This window comes from Gossypium raimondii, chromosome 11, assembly GCF_025698545.1.
Source record: "Gossypium raimondii isolate GPD5lz chromosome 11, ASM2569854v1, whole genome shotgun sequence".
Lineage (NCBI taxonomy): Eukaryota > Viridiplantae > Streptophyta > Magnoliopsida > Malvales > Malvaceae > Gossypium > Gossypium raimondii.
In genome coordinates, this window is record NC_068575.1 from 52307532 (window position 1) to 52327409 (window position 19878).

At 34.3% G+C, this 19878-nt stretch overlaps 1 protein-coding gene across 6 annotated transcripts; it reads left to right on the forward strand.

Moving 5' to 3' along the window:
* Nucleotides 1-108: 108 nt before the first annotated feature.
* On the forward strand, nt 109-17484 carry LOC105803074 (piezo-type mechanosensitive ion channel homolog). 6 transcript variants are annotated; one of them, XM_012635042.2, is made up of 22 exons: nt 120-342; nt 471-1353; nt 2123-2203; nt 2589-2748; nt 2839-2996; nt 4132-4288; nt 4412-4598; nt 5181-5296; nt 5947-6031; nt 6140-6355; nt 6458-6632; nt 7048-7176; nt 7301-7474; nt 7596-7829; nt 8330-9871; nt 10258-12740; nt 12887-13282; nt 14472-14630; nt 15562-16053; nt 16420-16576; nt 16659-16803; nt 16913-17484. In XM_012635042.2, exons 2-22 carry the CDS (start codon nt 1305-1307, stop codon nt 17046-17048), a joined length of 7431 nt encoding a protein of 2476 aa, XP_012490496.2. In that variant the 5' UTR covers nt 120-342; nt 471-1304; the 3' UTR covers nt 17049-17484. The 6 variants fall into 6 exon arrangements, with proteins under 6 accessions (XP_012490503.2, XP_012490496.2, XP_012490501.2 ...); XM_012635045.2 differs by lacking the exons at nt 120-342; nt 471-1353; nt 2123-2203; nt 2589-2748 and adding an exon at nt 3131-3252 and having other exon boundaries at nt 2902-3000; XM_012635049.2 differs by lacking the exons at nt 16420-16576; nt 16659-16803; nt 16913-17484 and having other exon boundaries at nt 109-1353; nt 15797-15988.
* The last annotated feature ends 2394 nt before the right edge of the window (nt 17485-19878 follow it).

Below are 19878 nucleotides of genomic sequence, written 5' to 3' on the forward strand. Positions count from 1 at the left end.
AGAAGAAGTTCAATTATAATAGCAAATTGTCGGTATCATATTTAGTCACAAAAAGCAATTATTAGGCCTAAATAAAGGAAGGTCATCTTTCTTTTCTTTGTCCTGTAAATTCTTCCACTGTTTTAGACATAGAAATTCAAATTTTAAATTAATTTTACGCAAGTGGATAGCAATATATGTAAACTTGTATTACATGGTGTTTTATCCAACAACATAAGGTTTGCAGGGATTATTCTTTGAGAAAAGTGTGAAAAGAAAAAGTAGAGTAAGATGTAAGATGTCCAGCAAGTTGTGACTGACGAGCCACAGGTGACCAAGCTGTCCAGGCCGAACATTGCAGAGGTTAACCATTAGCTGTAGTTGGCTGCATTGTGGCCATGGTTGCATTCCATTTTCTCCTTCCACTTCCATTCTTTCGAGTGTTATTTACCACTGACATGGCTCCTCCTTTGTTTCTTTTTCAACCTTAGCATCAACGCATGATATCGTGATTCTCTGATGTACTGTTTAAGAGGTCAGTTTCTTCTGCACTCAAATATGAACCATCAACGTAAGCTGAAGGCTGAAGCTATCACTCAAATTCTAACAAAATCCTACGCAGCATAAATGATGTTCAATTGATCATGTTCTTCTGATGTTTTAGTGAATTCTGTTTCATTTGATGTGTATTTGCCGAGGAAACTTGGGATTGTTGCTGTTTAAGAAATTGAAAGAAGAAGAGGATAAAGGGAACTTTGAAACGCCATCGGTGCAAAGAGGCGTTGACCTGGACGAGTACATTTTGAATGATTAACAATTTTCATTGAAAAATGCAGAAATTCTCAAACTGTTAAACGACATCGTTGGCTCTTGTACTGCATAGCTCTGACCAACCCGGCTCAGTTTGCCTTAAAACCCGCTTCAGACTACGTTATGTTTCCTCGTATGAATGCGAGATATTATTCTGTTAGGATCAGTAGTTGGCCGTTAGTAGTTTCCCATGTTTATGGAGATTTAGGGCATAAGAAAATCATTTTTTATATATTTATAAATATAAATATTTATATTTATATTTTTTTGGATGAGATTTTCACGTTTTGATTTTTACTCATAATGTTTGAAACTCAATTAACTAATTTCCGTTTCTTCACACGACTTGAACTTTCTTGGGTGTCAATTCAAAAATCCAATTTTTCTTCCCGGAAAATTTTGATTTGGAGCCTAATGGATTTTCGTAGATTTTAATGGAACTGAAAAACCCTTGAACGGATTTTGGCTTTGTTTTGATGTGATCTGGTATTGGTGGTATTAAAGAGAGAAATCTCATGGGAAATTTTCTTGCTGGGTTTCTCCTGCCTCTGCTGCTTCTAACGGGTATGCAAGCTTTGTTACTTATTCTCATTACCTAAATTTCCATTTTTTGCCTTTAGAATTGATTATCTTTATATCTAAGAGAATGAAAGTTTCTTTTTAATTTACTATATTTTTTCTCCTTTTAAGATCACTTCGTTTTTGAATGTTGCTTCCGTGTTGGAATCCATTATGTGTATGCATTTATGTGAGCTACTTCTATGAGTTTGTGTCTATTGCTATAATTCAGTCACCTGGATAAGTTTCAAGTTTTGAGATCAGTGAAATCTTATTCATGGATACTTGAACCTAGTCTAAAACTAGCTTGTGACCCAGTAAATCAACCAGTCTTCTTTTACAATTCTGCATATTATTTATCAGCTGATTTTCTTCACTAGAAACCTTAAAAGATAACAAGTGTAGAAGTGTTCTATTAGTTTAAAGTCACTCGAAAGTAATTACTTCATTGTTACTCTTGTTGCCAAGGTGCGGGTTGGTTATTAATGGGCTCTGAGACCTGGTTTTAAGCAAAGTTACCATATAGAGTTTACTTTAGTTAATAGAAGCTCAGAGAGCTGTAAATGGAGAACTTACTGATAAAAGGGTCTGCATAGAAGACTCACATGGAGAAAAATCTTAACCCACTGTCGAGTTTATCATTTGTAATCTTTTCTGAGTTTCTGTCTAGAAACTTCAATTTTTTTAGCATAGGCCCATACAGATATATATATCTATATATGTGCTATGCCATCTAAGTAATTAATGGTTTTGACCTGTTTTTCCTTTCTTGAAGCTGCATTGAGCAATTGGAGTTTGATCTCTCTTGTTGATTTGATAGCTTTCCTTCTTATTCAGTATACTGCACCCAAAATAGGTAACGATGGAAATTTGCTGTAAAGTTTTGCTTTATTGTTGCAGTTCTACTGTTCTAATAGTCTATAATTCAGCAGGGTCATACTTATTTGACATTTTGGCTTTAGATTTATATTTGGTTGGTGCTTTCGGTTTGCTGAAGTTTATTTCTAATGAACTTTTCAAAGGTCACAATTGAAGTTTCAGTGGCAACAATCTTCGATGCTAACGTAATCCCAAGTCTTTCTGATACATATTTTAAGAAAATTAGAAAATGGGTTTGAGATATTTTATAGACTTCTTGCACTTTAAAAGCTTAGTTTCTGTTTCTGATCATTGTTCATTTAATGCTTTATTTGAAGTTGTCATCAGTTCATAAAAAGTAACATGGGACTAATTTCTTGTAGGATTTCGTTTCCGGAGGCAATATTTGTTACTTTGGCCTGTTATCATCTTTTCCCTACTTGTTTTTTCCTCACAAGCTGTATATCTTGTTGTATGGGCGGTTGAAGGTTATAAACAGAGTGTAGGAGAGGCTTGGTGGATGAAACTAATTGGTTTTATGATGTAAGAATATATTTTGTTTTCTCTAACTCCTTTGTCCCTTCAATGCCTCTGCATATTTGTTAATTTGTCTCTTTGGGCATGCTTTTGCAGAATCCAATCTTGGAAATCTCCTACTGTGATTTATTTCTTGGCTGTACAACTGCTAGTGGTGATTGTTGCTGTGCTTGATATACATGATAACAGATTTGGTCTTGTCCAATGGCGGTGTTCTTGTTGGAGTAATTTCTTAACCGCTATCGAACGTCTAGGTTTGTAAGTATATCCTTACGTTTCTAATTGTTTTTCATGTAGTTATATTGTTGCACTATGTACTCTCCCCACCCCAGAAAAGGATCCATTTAACCAATCCATATGCATGTTTTGTGATTCGCTCATCATGCAGAGGATATGAGCAAGAGCTGATTTTATTCACGTTGTTAGTGATTCAATCATGTTCAACACCTCTCCTCCCAATCACTCCCTTCTAAAGCAGCTGCAAAGTCTTGTTTTCATTATGGATCAATGGTAGTACATTTTTGTGACCTTAGGAATATATCTCTTTTGCCTTCTGGACTGGGGGTGAAATTATTGAGCTGTGTAGCCTACTTGAATGCTTATGAATTAGCTACTAGAACCTTTAAAACAACAATTTGTCTCATATGATAGTGTCAGATGTTAAGTTTTCATATGGTAATAAATACTATGTTGAGTTTCCCTTAAGCACAAATGCTTTGTATTTTATGCATTATAGCTCTGCTATATCTGAAAACAGATTTGAAAGAAACAATCCAGGATGTTTTTATTCACTGTGGCAGAATTACATTTATATAGGCTGGATGCTGACTTATGATAACAATCAAGTCTGCTTTTTATTTAAAAAATAAATCTAATCCTAATCTAAAGAACCAAATAAGGAGAGTTTGAATATTTCTAATTAATACAAACTCTTCCAAACTGATTTGTCTGGATTAAATCATTTTTGTCTAATCTGCCAACAATATCGATGAGTTACATCCTTGAAAAATTGGTGATATCAATTTATTTTCAGAATGAACTAAATAATACATAAGGTGTCAGCCTGATAGGTGCTATTTCATGGGTTAGACAACTGAAATCATCTTCCTGCTTAGCTGAATTCAGTCAGCTTTATGCTTCTTACATATAAATCTCAGTGCCCGTCAAGCCTTCTTTTTTGTAAAGGAATTGGTACTTGTGTGGGTCTCTTACAGTAAGGAAAAAGATAAAAAAGTTTGAATTTAAATAATTTCTTTCCTAATGTTTTGTTTTCTCTTCAGTTTCTAAAAATCACAGATGTAGTTGTTATTTTATTTTTGCTTATTACCCTACATATTTATATTTAAATTAGAACTGATAGAATTATTTCCGTGGTTTGCTTCTTGAAAGGTTCCCATCTTAGAGTTACTTCCTGTTTGCTTCTACCTCCTATTCAGCTGGTTGCGGGAATTAGCCATCCCTCTTGGATTTCTTTGCCTTTTTTTGTTAGTAGTTGTGTTGGGCTAGTGGATTGGTCTTTGACAAGCAATTTTCTAGGACTATTCAGGTGATTGCCTACACTTTTTGCACACTACCGACCAGTGTTCCATCTACTATCTTCTTCAATGAATTTGCTTTTACAATTTGTTAATACCTTAAGTAGCTTACGTTCTGGTAGTTTCTTCTCTAGGTTCTGGAAGGCTCTCCAGCTTTATGCAGGTTTCAACATCATCTTGCTTTATGTGTACCAGATCCCTTTAGAGTTTTCAGATATGTTACAGAGGATTGCTGATTTTGTTGGTCTATTCAAAATATCTTCAACATCTGAGTGGCCTGAAATATGCTCTGCTGTTTCTCTTGTACTTTTTTACATCATGGTATGTGTGAGTTGTATTACTATAGATTTGATTCCGTAAGGTTCTATCTGAACCTTTAAATGAAGTGCAAAACACTCTTCCCTCTTCTTAGAATTTTGGATTCTGCAAGCTACTTCATTGTGGTCTATCTTGTGTCTGACATTTATCCTTATGATATAGTATTTTCTTGATATTACAAATTTAATATGTTTTGAAGTGTTCTTTTTCCTTTTCCTTTAATTTCTCAATATGCATATGAATTATGCATATATGTTGAAAACTTTTAAGCGGTGTTATCTCACATCTATTGAATATTGGGTTTTTAAAGTCAAATCTTTCCATCTACCACCATTTGGTTAGGTTGGATGCTTAACATGGTATCAGAGCCTTGATGAGCTTTGGTGAGGTTGTCTACATGTAGGCCCTGTGAGCTACACGTGAGGGGAGAGTGTCACTTAAGTGGTGTTATCCCACATCTGCTAAGTTTTGGGTTTCCTATATGTGGTCTTACATTAAAACTGTTGTTTAACTCTTATATATTTATTGACTGTTTTGGTCTGGGTGTATAATTCTTCTATTTAAGCATTCCAACTTGTAGTGCAGCTATCCTATGTCAAATACGATTTGGAGGAAATGGATTTTATCATGTCCATGCAAGAAAGTAACTTGACAGAGCAACTACTTCCCTCAAAGCATTCATTCTTCATTCGTCAATCAAGGTAACACACACATACATAAATACATACATATATTATTTCTGATTATTCCTGTGTTATCTGCTTCGAATTCTTAAAAGGACAGAGAAAAGATTTATGCATACACCATAATCTCAAACTCAAGGGTACTTGTTTTATTCATAGATTTATTCCTTTCTTGCATCTTTAATCTAGAAGTAGCTTTTTAATTCAAACAACCATTTGTACTGCTATATCTGTTCTGGAAATTCTCCTATACTTAACCTAAAAGTGTATATCTATGCTGTACCATATTGAGCAAGCTTTTCTATGTTGAATAGAGTTTTCCCGAAAAGAAGATGCTGGCGTGAGTGATAGCATATCAAGAAAAGAAAAAGGACAACTTTTATGTTTCAAAATTATGAATTGGATCACAATTATATTTGAGAAGCCATCATTTTGAATAATTTGAAAATTTGAATTTCCAGCATTTATTTAATTCCAGTTTTCTTTTAGGCTAGCTTTATTTGCTGATTTTTTACCAACATATGTGTTTTCATTTTGATAAACTACACCACACAAGATGTTCATGCACTATTTGTGCTTCTGCTTCTTTGTTTTGAGAAAAAGGAAAAGTTCGTGCTCTAAACAATCGGTTCTTTTGAGTTCTATAATGAGTATAGCTAATTCTCCAGATCTGGTGTACGGCATACCAATGTTTTACTACGAAAGGCAGCTTTCCGGACTTTCACCATCAACTTTTTCACTTATGGTTTTCCAGTATGATTGCTACCTTTTACTAGATGTTGCTAAACTCTCCTAGGTCTTTATTTGATTTTATCAATATTAAGGTTTATATGTAGTTTGTCAGTGGAAAATTTTTTACAGGTATCCTTGTTTGCCCTTTCCTTTTGGAGTTTTCATTTTGCAAGTATATGTGCTTTTGGGCTACTTGCATATGTTGGCTACATTCTGTATGCCCTTCCTTCGATGTTTCGTTTACACCGGTTAAATGGGCTCCTTCTTGTCTTCATTCTCTCGTGGGCTGTTAGTACCTATATATTCAATGTAGCATTTGCATTCTTGAATAGGAATTTTGGGAAGGTACTCTCTCCTTTGGAGGTTTCCAAATTCTTCATTATCATACATTTAAATAGTTCAAATTTCATTTTTCTTATGTTTTTATCAATGTTTGGGCACATGCAGGATATGGGAATTTGGGAGATGGTTGGATTTTGGCATTATCCCATACCAGGGTTTTTCTTGCTTGCACAATTTTGTCTAGGAATTTTGGTTGCTTTGGGTAATCTTGTAAATAACTCTGTTTTCGTCTACTTATCTGATAAGGATGCACTATCATCAAACAACTCTCCTGGGGAAGGTATGAAGATCTATATTCTGAGTGCTATTGAATTCTCTTTTGGCATTTGCATGAGAGGACCATTATTAGGTTGTCTTCAGGAATCCGAATATATCTTTAGAATTCCTCAGCAGGGACGTAATTCTGAAGTTGTGCATTTACAGAGTGAGATTTCTATTTTACAACAGCGAGCTTGAAGAGTTGTTAATTTTTCTGTTAAGATATCATTCGAAAATTTTGTTTTCATGTCCTCACTTCCTGACAGCAGATAAAACTCATTATGTTCTAAGATTTTATTTAATTATGTCTACTACTCTGGTATAGTCTTTAGACTGCGTCCTTCCTAATTCTTATCTATTTTGAGATTACTTATGGATACAAAAGGATGACAATTATATTTTAATCTATATAATCACTTCCTCATATCTCTTTTCAGTGGATGGAGAGACCAAGGTATTCATTGTGGCTACAATTGCATGGGGATTGCGAAAATGTTCTCGAGCTATCATGCTTGCTCTGATATTTATCATAGCAATGAAACCCGGATTTATCCATGCTATATATAGTATGTTTTATTAAACCTTGTCAGTTCTAGTTCTTAGTTAAGAATAATAATTTAGCATAAGGATTTTTTCCAATGTTCTTATAGGAACTTTCTAATTGGTTTTATGTTCTTACCTCTGCTTCAGTAATTTTCTTTTTGATCTATCTTTTGAGCCACAACATCAGCAGAAATATACGCCGGTCTCTGATTCTTCTTTGTGAAGCTCACTTCGCATTATTGTACCTTCTTCAGATTGATTTGATCTCTAATGCTTTGGAGCAAAAATGCTCCTCAATTTTTGAAATCATGTCGCAGTTAGGTATGCTTTTGTTTAGGTCAGTTAATTTGATTATTGGCTATTAATTAGCTTTCTTCAGGGCTTTTTGTTGTTGACCCAAGAAAGAGAAACGGAGTAAACTATCTTCTCTAAATTGATGCAGGTGTCCTTAAACATCACAGCTCGTGGAACTTTCTGGAAATAGCTTTGCTCGGTTGCTTTTGTGCAATACATAACCATGGGTTTGAGGTGCTTTTTTCATTCTCAGCAATTGTGCAGCACACCCCTTGTCCTCCTGTTGGGTTCAGCATCTTGAGAGCTGGTTTAAACAAATCTGTCCTCTTGTCAGTATATGTATCCCCAAACACATCCTTCTGCTATGATAATCCTTCTTATGGTATAATCTCCTTTATGCTAAGAAAATTTTACCCAATAGTCCTTTGTTTTAGCTTATGTGAAATGAATATGTAAATTTTATGTTCATAATGTGTCAGAAACTTAGTGATATGATTGACAATGTTATTTGCATATCTGTGATCATACTCTGGATAGAGTACTTGATATTTTGCATGATTGACAATACGCTCAAAGGTTATAGCAAACGGAAACTAAAAGAAGTTGGTATGACCTAAGATTAGCAGGTTTTATGGATCTAAACATGATAGAGAATGTTTTTAGATTGCTCTGTAGCTGGTTCTTACCCTGATTTTGATATGACTGCTTTCTCTTGAAATTGTACTTCTAGAAATCTTCAATAAGACTCTATCTAAGCCCTTTTATTTGTTTTAATGTGTTGGTGATTTTACTGATCTGTAAACCAATATTTCCAGTACCCTTTTAGCACTACAGCTCTATTGACAGCATTGTGTATGTATTTTTTTTTTTATGTTATTTCAGAGAGAACGATAGCATCATTCCTTAGTGGAATTGGGCAGAAATTTTTGTCAATATATCGATCATGTGGAACCTACATCGCTTTGCTGACTATTCTTCTTACAGTTTTCATGGTGACACCCAACTATATATCATTTGGATACATCTTCCTTCTTCTTGTTTGGATTATCGGAAGACAACTTGGTGAGAGAACAAAAAGGCACTTATGGTTTCCATTAAAAACATATGCTGTCATGGTGTTCATTTTTGTCTATAGCTTAAGCAGTTTTACCAGCTTTAGGATTTGGTTGTCTGGATTTATGGATCTGTACTTTTATTTGGGTTATGAATCTGAAGCTTCATTGTTGGATAATATTTGGCAATCTCTAGCAGTTTTAATTGTGATGCAACTTTATAGCTATGAAAGGAGGAAGAACAAGTACTACAGGACTAATTTTTCCAATCCTTTAGATTCTGGGGTACTTGGCTTTGCCAAGCGATTTCTGATTTGGCACAGCCAGAAGATCCTGTTTGTCTCATTATTCTATGCGTCTCTGTCTCCAATTTGTGCTTTTGGATTCTTGTATCTACTTGGCCTTGTCATATGTTCAACTTTACCTAAGGCTTCTCGGATCCCATCCAAATCATGCTTAGTTTATACTGGATTTCTGGTCACAACAGAGTATCTTTTTCAGATGTGGGGTAAACAAGCTGGAATGTTTCCAGGGCAAAAACATTCTGATCTGTCACTCATTTTGGGTCTCCGAGTATATGAGCTGGGATTTTGGGGTGTAGAATCGGCCTTGAGGGGAAAGGTGCTGGTAATTACTGCCTGTGTCCTTCAGTACAATGTCTTCTTTTGGTTGGATAATATGCCAACCGGTATTTCAAATAAAGGCAAGTGGGAAGAACCTTGTCCTTTATTTTTGTCAGCAGAGGATGCCTTCACCAATGGCTTCGTGTCTAATGGGGAAGATAAACCATCTACTATTGGAACGGTACCTATAAGACAAGCCAGACCTGCAAACAGTTCGTGGGCATCTTTGAGCCTTGCTTTATCTCAAGCGCTTCGTCCTGCATCCTCGAAAGCAGGAGGCTCTGAGGTTAGCAGCGGGAGAAAATTTTCATTTGGATATTTTTGGGGAAGTACCAAGGAGATTCACAAGTGGAACAGGAAGAGGATCCTTGCACTAAGAGAAGAAAGATTTGAGACTCAGAAGGCTCTCTTAAAAATATATTTGAAATTCTGGATAGAAAACATGTTTAACCTTCTTGGTCTTGAGATTAATATGATTGCTTTGCTTCTTGCAAGTTTCGCTTTGTTGAATGCCTTATCTATGCTATATATTGCATTAGTTGCTGCTTGTGTTCTTTTGAATCGCTGGATAATACGTAAATTATGGCCAGTGCTTGTATTCTTGTTTGCTTCCATTCTCATCCTTGAGTATATTGCCATCTGGAAGAGTATGTTTCCTCCAAATCAACAGAGTCAGACTGAAATCCGCTGCCATGACTGCTGGAAAAACTCAGCTTCATATTTCCAGTATTGCAGGAGCTGTTGGCTGGGTATTGCTCTCTTAATCGATTTATAATTGCACCTTAAATGGGGTAGACAAGGAAAGAACAGTTTATACTTTTCTTTTTACTATTAGAAGAAAATTTGACTTGTTTTAATGATTTTGGTTTTATTATTATCCTATAATCTACTTGTACATGTCTTAATCTTTTTTATTTTTTTTGTCAGAAAGAAGTATGGTATATGTATTTCATGCGGGGATTAGAACGATTTTTAGACTGCTTTCTAAATTAGCTTTTTCACTTCTGCTTGGAAGAGGTGGTGTTATTCCTGTCAAGTGTCAACAGTCCAAGTTTATCTATCAGTTTTAATTTTGGACCAATTGCACTTCAAATAAAGTTCTATCATCTGCTAATGATTTCCCCTTTACCTGTAGGACTGATCATTGATGATCCCCGAATGCTTATCAGCTACTTTTTGGTCTTTCTGCTGGCTAGTTTCAAACTTCATGCAGATCACTCATCCTATTTCTCGCAGTCAACCTATCGGAAAATGATGTCTCAGCATAAAAATTTATTTGTTTGGCGAGATCTCTCTTTTGAAATGAAAAGCATGTGGACTTTTCTTGACTACATAAGACTTTATTGTTATTGCCATCTATTGGACCTTGTCCTGGTACTGATTTTGATTACTGGAACTCTTGAGTATGATATTCTGCACCTTGGTTATCTTGCTTTTGCTCTTGTTTTTTTTCGGATGAGGCTTGAAATTCTCAAGAAGAAGAATAAAATGTTCAAGTTCTTGCGTATCTACAACTTCGTGGTCATTGTTCTTTCTCTTGCCTATCAATCTCCTTTTGTAGGGGAGTTTAGTTCTGGGAAGTGCAACTCTGTGAACTACATATACGATGTCATTGGATTTTATAAGTATGACTATGGGTTTCGAATTAATACCAGATCTGTACTTGTTGAGATTATCATTTTTATGTTGGTATCCCTTCAGTCATATATGTTTTCCTCCCAAGAGTCTGATTACGTGTCACGATATCTTGAAGCAGAGCAAATTGGTGCCATTGTACGAGAGCAAGAGAAAAAAGCTGCATGGAAAACTGCACAGTTACAACAGAGTCGTGAATCTGAGGAGAAGAAACATCAGCGCAACGTGCAAGTGGAGAAGATGAAATCTGAGATGCTTAACTTGCAAATACAGCTTCATAACATGAACTCAATTGCAAGTCTGAGTGATGTTTCTCCTGATGATGAAAGCCTACAGAGGAGTGTTTCTCTTACTTCAAATAGGGATATTGGGCCTCCTGACAAAGAGGAAAGCACTCTTTGGGAGCGAGAGCAAACTATTAAGGAGGATATTGTAGCCCCTCCTGAAGCACATGCATGTGCTGCTTGTATTAAAGGAGAAAATCCTGAAGTAGTGGAATCTCCAAAGAATTCCATGGAACATAGACCTTGTGAGATCACCGAAATTGAGCATGATGCTGATCATGCTATTTTCGATACAGAGAAAAGGGGGAAAAGCCAATCAAAGGACAATCCTTTAATTTCTGCTGTACACCTCTTAGGTGATGGTGTTTCTCAGGTACAGTCCATTGGAAATCAGGCTGTTAATAACCTTGTCAATTTCTTGAACATTAAACCTGACGATTCAGATATGAATGAGCACTCGTCTGTCAAGGGTGAGGCATATGATGAGACTGAGAGCCAAAAGATGCAGAATATGAATTTGAATCGTTCTTCTTCTCTGCAATCTGATAAAATTTCCAATACTACAAGTTTGCAGCTGGGAAGGATCTTATGCCATATATGGTCCCAAATGCAGTCTAATAACAATGTTGTGTGCTACTGCTTATTCGTCCTTGTCTTTCTGTGGAACTTCGGTTTGCTTTCTATGGTGTATCTTGCAGCTCTTTTCTTGTATGCTCTATGTGTGAATAACGGACCAACTTATATCTTCTGGGTTATTATGCTCATTTACACTGAGGCTTACATTTTGTTTCAGTACATGTACCAAATTGCAATCCAGCATTGTGGTTTGAGTATTAATTCAGACCTACTTCGTAACATAGGATTTCCTACTTGTGAAATCAAGTCATCTTTTGTTGTGTGTTCGTTGCCTCTATTTCTTGTCTACTTATTTACCCTCATACAGAGCTCTATAAGTGCAAAAGATGGTGAATGGATGTTCTCTACTGACTTTAACTTCCATAGGAGGAGTTCTCATTATAGAAAAGAGGTTCTTGTGAACTACAGCTGGAGCAAAAGGGTGTCAAAGTTGCTCCAATATGTAATAAATATGGTGAAACAGGTAACTAGAAGATTCTTCTGGTACTGGAAATCATTGATACAGGGAGCAGAAACTCCTCCTTATTTTGTTCAACTGTCAATGGATGTTCACTTATGGCCAGATGATGGGGTACAGCCAGAAAGGGTCGAGTCTGGTATAAACCGACTACTCGGGATAGTTCATGATGAAAGATGTACTAAAAAAATCTCTGGTCATTGCCCATTTGCTAGTAGGGTTCAGGTTCAAAGCATTAAAAGAAGTCAAGAAAACCAAAATGTAGCTTTGATTGTTTTTGAGGTGGTTTATGCATCTCGCTTGACAGGATGCACATCAGCAGATTGGTACAAGTCTCTAACTCCAGCAGCTGATGTGGCAAAAGAAATTCGCAAGGCAAAGCATGCTGGGCTTGTTGAAGAGATGGGATTCCCTTACCAAATACTCTCTGCAGTTGGTGGTGGAAAAAGGGAATTTGATCTCTACGCTTACATTTTTGTTGCTGATCTTACTGTTTTTTTCTTAGTCGCAATGTTCTACCAATCTCTCATAAAGAACAACAGTGAAATTTTAAATGTTTATCAGCTAGAAGATCAATTTCCCATAGAGTTCGTAATTATCTTAATGGTAAGTCTATTTCTTCTTTCTATTCTTACCTGAATTACATTAGTATTTCTCATGGCTAAGTTATCGTTTTCTTCGCATGCTCTCTTGGCTATTGTACCTAATATCTTGTGATCTAAATCCTAATTGGGTCAAATCCTTCCATGCAGATCATCTTTTTCTTGATCGTTGTTGATCGTGTACTTTATCTATGTTCATTCGCAGCAGGAAAAGTTATTTTCTACCTTTTCAACCTCGTTCTCTTCACATATTCGATTACAAGGTATGCTTGGCGGATGAAACCTTCAGACCAGCATGCTGGAAAACTAGCACTCCGTGCGATATTTCTTGCTAAAGCGGTTTCTTTAGCACTTCAGGGTGTACAAATTCGACATGGAATTCCTCAGAAAGCCACCTTGTATTGGCAGTTTTTGACCAGCAGGGTTTCAAGAATTAATTACTTGGGCTATAGGCTTTATCGGGCTCTACCATTTCTTTATGAATTACGATGTGTACTCGATTGGTCATGCACGATGACATCTTTGACCATGTATGACTGGCTCAAAGTAAGTCTGTAACCTTTTTTTAAAGCTGTGTGCTAAAATTCAAGTTGATTTAGTTGCCTGCCCTTCTGGAAATTATACACCAACTGTAATATATCAGCTTAGAGTCGAGAAATTTAATTTTTTAGGGTAGGGAAAGGGCTAAGCTTTAGAGACTAAAGGGGCAGAAACATACAGATTTAGGACCATTTTGGTTTCTGGAGTTCCAGAAAATTCTAACAGTGATTATTTCTTAAGTATGTGCACTTGGGTTATTGACTCAATCTAGGTTTGTTTCTTGGGTTACAAGACTGGCTTTTGGAGGCTCCAGGGAGAAACAGTTTTTTTTGTTTTTTTCTTTAAAAAAAGAAAATTATCAGAAGGAGAAAATTGGTTTTAGTTGTGATTAATTTGAAGAATAATGAAGATGCCTGCTCGCTTGTGTGTGTGTGAGAGACAGATAGTTACTATGCCTTCAATAAACCAAAGTAGTCAGCAGGTTGTTTCTTTAATCAAAATCCTAGAATTTTATTTTCTTGCAAGGACTATGACTCTCTACAAACAAGCAATTAACTTAGGTTGGATGCCTGACATATAATACGAAGCTAGGTCATTCCCCCATTATTTATTTGCTATTCATTATTCTGTCACTTTGTTACCCTGGTAGTTGGTACATTTGTTTCTGTTGTAATTTTTGTTATCCCACATCAGTTAAATGGGGCTTTGTCGTTGTGCCCTTATTTTCATGTTAAACCTCTAAACCATAGGCAGAATCCTTGACAGAAAAACTTAGACAAAACTAGGAAATATTGCCCAATTCTCCAAGGGCAGAGAACGTGAAGAAAGTTCGATTCTGTTCTTCAACAATACATACTGAACTTCCCAAAATAACAATTGCAGAACTAAGAAAAGAGCTTGTTTCATTCAACTGAGCATGCTATTACTAACATAAACTGATTACTTTTCCTGGCCCAAAAATGAAACAGAAACAAATAAGTTAATGGACTCGGGAAATTATTCTGAAAACAAAGAAGTATCATTGTCAATTGCTATGACCTTATTGCAACAATAATTATATATACTAGCTTTTACCTGAGACTTATTTTTGTTTTACATACTTTTACAGAAAAGTTGTTTTGAGCTAAGCAAGCAATCTTTCATTGAATCGATTTCTTGCTGATATTTGCAAGCTGACATGTTGCTTTCTTCTTAGCTGGAAGACATAAATGCAAGTCTGTACCTTGCCAAATGTGATGCAGTGTTGAATAGAGCTACGCACAGACAAGGACAGAAGCAAAAAAAAATGACCAAGTGTTGCAATGGGATCTGTCTGTTCTTTATATTAATTTGTGTTATCTGGACTCCTATGCTGGTAAGGGACTTCATAACTAGATATACTATTTACATAATATGCTATTATGTGTAGTACCTCCTACCTTGAAACCATTTGAGAAACTTTCTTGGGAGGGGCTCCTTTTGTTTATTAGCTTCTTAGTCCTTTACATTCCTGGTCTGCTAGAATCTGTTTTTTGTTTTTGAACCTTATGAATTTGCGTGCCCATATTCTCGGTGTCCAGCACCACTGAATATGTAAATCAAATACTGGACTTAACAATCTTCTGCTTGAAACCTTATAAACATTCATGTTCTCAGATGTATTAGTTACTGATTTTCTCTAAAAGTGCACGTATTGTTGTGCCTGGAGAACCGAAGAGAAGCTTCAGTTTTTATAATTTATGGATGTGCTAATATGGAAATGAGGAAAATTTAATGTGAAGATATATTGTAAAGGATGTGAAGAACGTTTAATATATTAATTCGACCCATTACCAATAATTCATGCCCCCTTCTTTTAAAGAAAAAAAAAATCTAGATCATTATACATGATAGTACCTATTCCTTTCGTTTACATTTCTTCTTAGCTTGAATGTATCATGCATACCTCATATGCTCACAGTTCTTTTTATCTTCACTTTGAAGGTTGTAGTTCTGTCAGAGCTGTTTTCTATTTGCTGTTTACTGTGGCCCGATGTAAATAAAGCATAGAATAAATCATAACTTTAAAGTAGTAGAAAAATCTTGGGTGATATTACACTTATAATATGATAATATAACACGTTGCAATTTTTTTGCTGAAAGTGATGACATTGATATTGTACTAATGTGCCTATGGGCATCAGTAAGTTGTTACTACAAGTCATACACGACTATGAATGTCTAGGTCTATTGTTACTTATGATTAGACAGAAGTAGCATCTATATATTGATCAGTCAATAAGTTTTATTTTCGTCTGTTCGGCCAGATGTACAGCAGTGGTAATCCGACAAATATTGCAAATCCCATTAATGATGCAAGTTTTCAACTAGATATTAGTACTGGTGGTGGAAGGTTGACCTTGTATCAGACAACACTCTGTGAAAAGCTCCAATGGGATAATCTCAATTCTGATGTTAATTTTGATGCCTACAATAAGAATGATATACAATTGATATGCTGCCAAGCTGATGCAACTATTTTGTGGCTTGTCTCTGATGTAGTTCAGAGAAGGTTTATTGAGTTCCTTGACTGGGATATGGACATGATTATAACTTCTACATGGCTGCTTACAAGAGAACGACCAAAGGGCAAGGAAGTCGTGAAATATGAGAAACCTGTTGATTCCAAGGATCTTCCAGAACCTTCAGATGTCCAAAAGGTTTTCAATGGTTCTACAATCAGCTTTAGGATATATAATCTTTATCCAAGATACTTCCGTGTCACTGGTTCCGGTGAAGTCAGATCTTTTGAGCAAGAGGTACAAAGGACTCTTCATTTGTTTTTCTTTTCCTGTTTTCCAGTGGTAGCGTTTCTTCATTTTTAGTGACTTAGGTGAGTTTGGATGGGCGGTGCTTTTACCTGCGGTTAATGTAAAAACAGCGGTGGCGGTGAAATTAGATACTGTAGCGATACTGTAGCATGAGATAAAAAGTAAGCTAAACGCGCCGCACCGCACCCAATCGCCCATCCAAACCCACCCTTAATATTAAAAACGCTAGACACTATATTATTGCAACTTTAAGTTACTGATCTTTCAGTCAATGAGGAAAAAGGACCCTAAATCAATGGTAGTTGTAAAAGGTTTATAATCATGATTTTTTTTTGACACAACCAAAATTTACAGGTTACTTCAGGACCTATTTCAGTGAGTGCGGATCTTGTTATCAATCGTGCAGCTTCTGAGTGGTGGTCATTCCATGATCTCGATTCATCTCATATAAGGGGCTGCGGAGGTTTGACAGGACCTACAGCCGTCATAGTATCCGAAGAAACACCACCACGTTAAGTTCTGGAAAACCATTTTTTTATGTTCTATGACTATTCTAATAACATACTGATTAATATTGCATTGTATGACAACAGAGGGTATACTTGGAGACACGCTAAGCAAGTTCAGCATTTGGGGTCTCTACATTACTTTTGTGCTTGCTGTTGGCCGCTTTATCAGGCTTCAATGTTCCGATTTAAGAATGAGGATACCGTTTGAAAACCTGCCTTCCTGTGACAGGTAATGTTTCATATTCTTACTCGTAGACAGGTAGAGAGGATGAAGACACGAAGTGCTATTTCACTCATTTCTTATTTCCTTGATATCCATTTATCTGGTTCTGCTTTAGGTTGATAGCCATCTGTGAAAATATATATGCTGCAAGAGCAGAAGGGGAGCTTGGGGTTGAAGAAGTCCTTTATTGGACCCTTGTGAAGATTTATAGGTCACCTCACATGCTGCTTGAGTATACCAAACCCGACTAGGTTGTTAATGTCGAATCCCTAGAGTTTTCTGTGAAACAAAATTTGACTATAACAGCCTGACATACTGCAACCAATTGAAATGGTGGGTGAATCTTGTTTGTCAGCCACGAAAATTTCTGGTGGTCATAGTTTCTTTTGCCATGTTGAAGAAACGCAAAATGCTACACTACAAAACATGAAGAAACAGCCTTGTTGTGGGTTACCAACGATAATTCAGGTTCTTGCTATATGCCATTTTCTTACTTTCAAGTTTTTCTGGCCATGTACATATAAATTGTACAGTATTAGATCCTCTTCTACAAATGTAGAATACAGGGAGGCCATTGCTTTACTAATGTTGAAAACCCTATCTTGTGTGGACAAATATTATTTTATAACTTTAGGCCTCATGGAGAATACCAAGAAAAATAAATGAAATCTTTTGAATTTCGCTTTTTGTGTTTGGTATAATCATTGTCCCCTTATTTTCTATTAAAAGAAAAGTGAGAAAATATTGAGAAAATTTTACTCACAGTTTTATTTGAATTCAAAATTTTAATAATTAAATCTGATCTTTGATTTCACATAAAAAATTTAATTATCAAACCTTTTAATCTAAACTCGAATAACTCAAACATATCATTAAAAATGATCTGAATTTAAATTAAATATAGTTTTAAAAATAAAATTAATTCTTATAATCTAAATTATTAATTTGTTTTAATTTGAAGCTTGTAAATTGTAATTATCATGGTCTATTGTCATAAAATATGCAATATCAACTTATATCGTATGATCTTGATAACTAATTACAAATGTAATAAATACTTGATAAAAAAATATTCATTGTCAATAAATCCTTAGCATTGGTAGGTTCCTAGGTCTTTGAGTATTCATGTTTGAATCCTACCATACACAATTGCTATGGTTGGGTCTCTAGTTATACCATACATTGTTGTTATGTGTAAGTTTTAATCCTTGAATCACTTTTAGTACGAGTTATTTCAATTCTTAGTTTATTTTTATATTGGTTTGATTTTACTTTATAGTTGACTGGACATGTATTTGTGATTGTTTTATGATGCATTGTATCTATATGTATAAATTCTCAAAAATAAAAAACATATATTATCTCTTAATTTGCAAATTAATTAGTAAATGAAGAGAAATTATCGAAATACAATGTAAAATCTCAAAAAAGATATTTATTTAATAAACTAAATAATAACTATTTTCATCCATTCCAAATTTTGTTATCATTATCGTTATCATTATAAAATAATAATATTGACCTAATAAAAGAGTAGGGCAATTTTAAAAAACATCATAAACATTAGATTTTAACGGGTTGATATTGTTATTTTTAATAAAAATTTATAATTTATTTATATATTATAAATTTTGTTTATATTTTTTATGATTTTAATAATTTTAAATTTTAAAAGGTTTTAATTGTTACTAAGGCTTTTTTTTTACTTTAGCTTTATTAATTTCAAGAATCTCTATTTTACTTCCAATAAAAAGTAGGGTTCAAATTGAATAAATATGTAAAGGTTGTGAGTTAAATTTACTATTATACTTTATATATAAACACCAAAACAAATATTTAAGGAAAAATTTTAACGGAGGGTTACTTTGCTTACTTATCTAAGGTACGAGATTAATTTATTATTATTTTTAATAAAAGGAGTTAAAATGTGTTATAGTAGAGTACTTTTACAAATATTATCACTAATTGTTTATTTATTATTATCTTCCAATAAAATAAGGTCAACATATCTCATGTTAAAATATCTGTTCCTTTCACTCTATATAAAAATCTTAACAGGTTGTTAATTAATCTTCAACTTACTCTTTAAAGTTAATTTATTACTAATAACAGTATTTTGTTAATTTATTTATTATTCTTTACATTTAATTAAATCTGAAATTTTAAGGGTTTAATATAGGCATTAATCTCAAAATTATAGGGTGAGTAAAATTGATTCTATTTCAAAAACTCGATAAAAAATTTAAAATTTGAATTAAATAGTTTGAGTTTGAGTTAATCAAGTTATTTAGATCAACTCGAATAAAAAAATAAGTTTTTGGTTTAACTCGAATATGAATTACACAATTCGAGTTATCCGAAAATCCAAATAAGAAAAGACAAAACTACATCGTTTTGATAAATGTTTACCTTTTCTAAAGTTAAAAGTCAAAACCAGTAAATTAAAATCAAAATTACGTTGTTTTGATAAATGTTTACCCGTTAAGTTAAAAGGCAAAAGCATTATATTGTTTATGTAGTTAAATAATCTTGTATTTTGTCTACTAGTTAAATAATTGGTTCATATAAATGCAACATTGAGTATAAATAATAGGATTCGTTAACTCAACTCGACTTGATTAAAAATTTTTTACTCGATTCGATTTGATTTGAAAAAATTCAAATTGAGTTCAGTTGCTAAAATAAGATTCATCAACTCGACTAACTCGAAATTTTTTTACTCGATTCGATCAAATATTCATCCCTGCAAAATTACTCATACTTTGATCTAATGTGTAATACTATACATGAACTTTGACGTGTACAGTTTTATACATTAAATTTTGATTTCATTTAATTTTCATAATCTATTAACATAATTATCAATATAGTACAATTTCAAGATTATCTATTATATATACAAATAATTATATTTATTTAATATAGAAATGAATTGATAAATAAATCCCATTTTATTGACTGTGCTGCAAATTACTCTTTTTCTACTCGTTTTTTACTCATAGCAACCCAATTGCATTCCTGATAGGATTAAAACATAAAATCACTAATTTAGTAGGAACCAATTCAAGAATTAACCGATTT

Coding starts and splice junctions, on each gene's coding strand:
- LOC105803074 (XM_012635042.2), top strand. CDS start 1,305: ATGGGAAATTTTCTTGCTGGGTTTCTCCTGCCTCTGCTGCTTCTAACG. Junction 1,354..2,122: donor GCCTCTGCTGCTTCTAACGG/GTATGCAAGCTT, acceptor CCTTTCTTGAAG/CTGCATTGAGCAATTGGAGT. Junction 7,830..8,329: donor CTATGATAATCCTTCTTATG/GTATAATCTCCT, acceptor ATGTTATTTCAG/AGAGAACGATAGCATCATTC.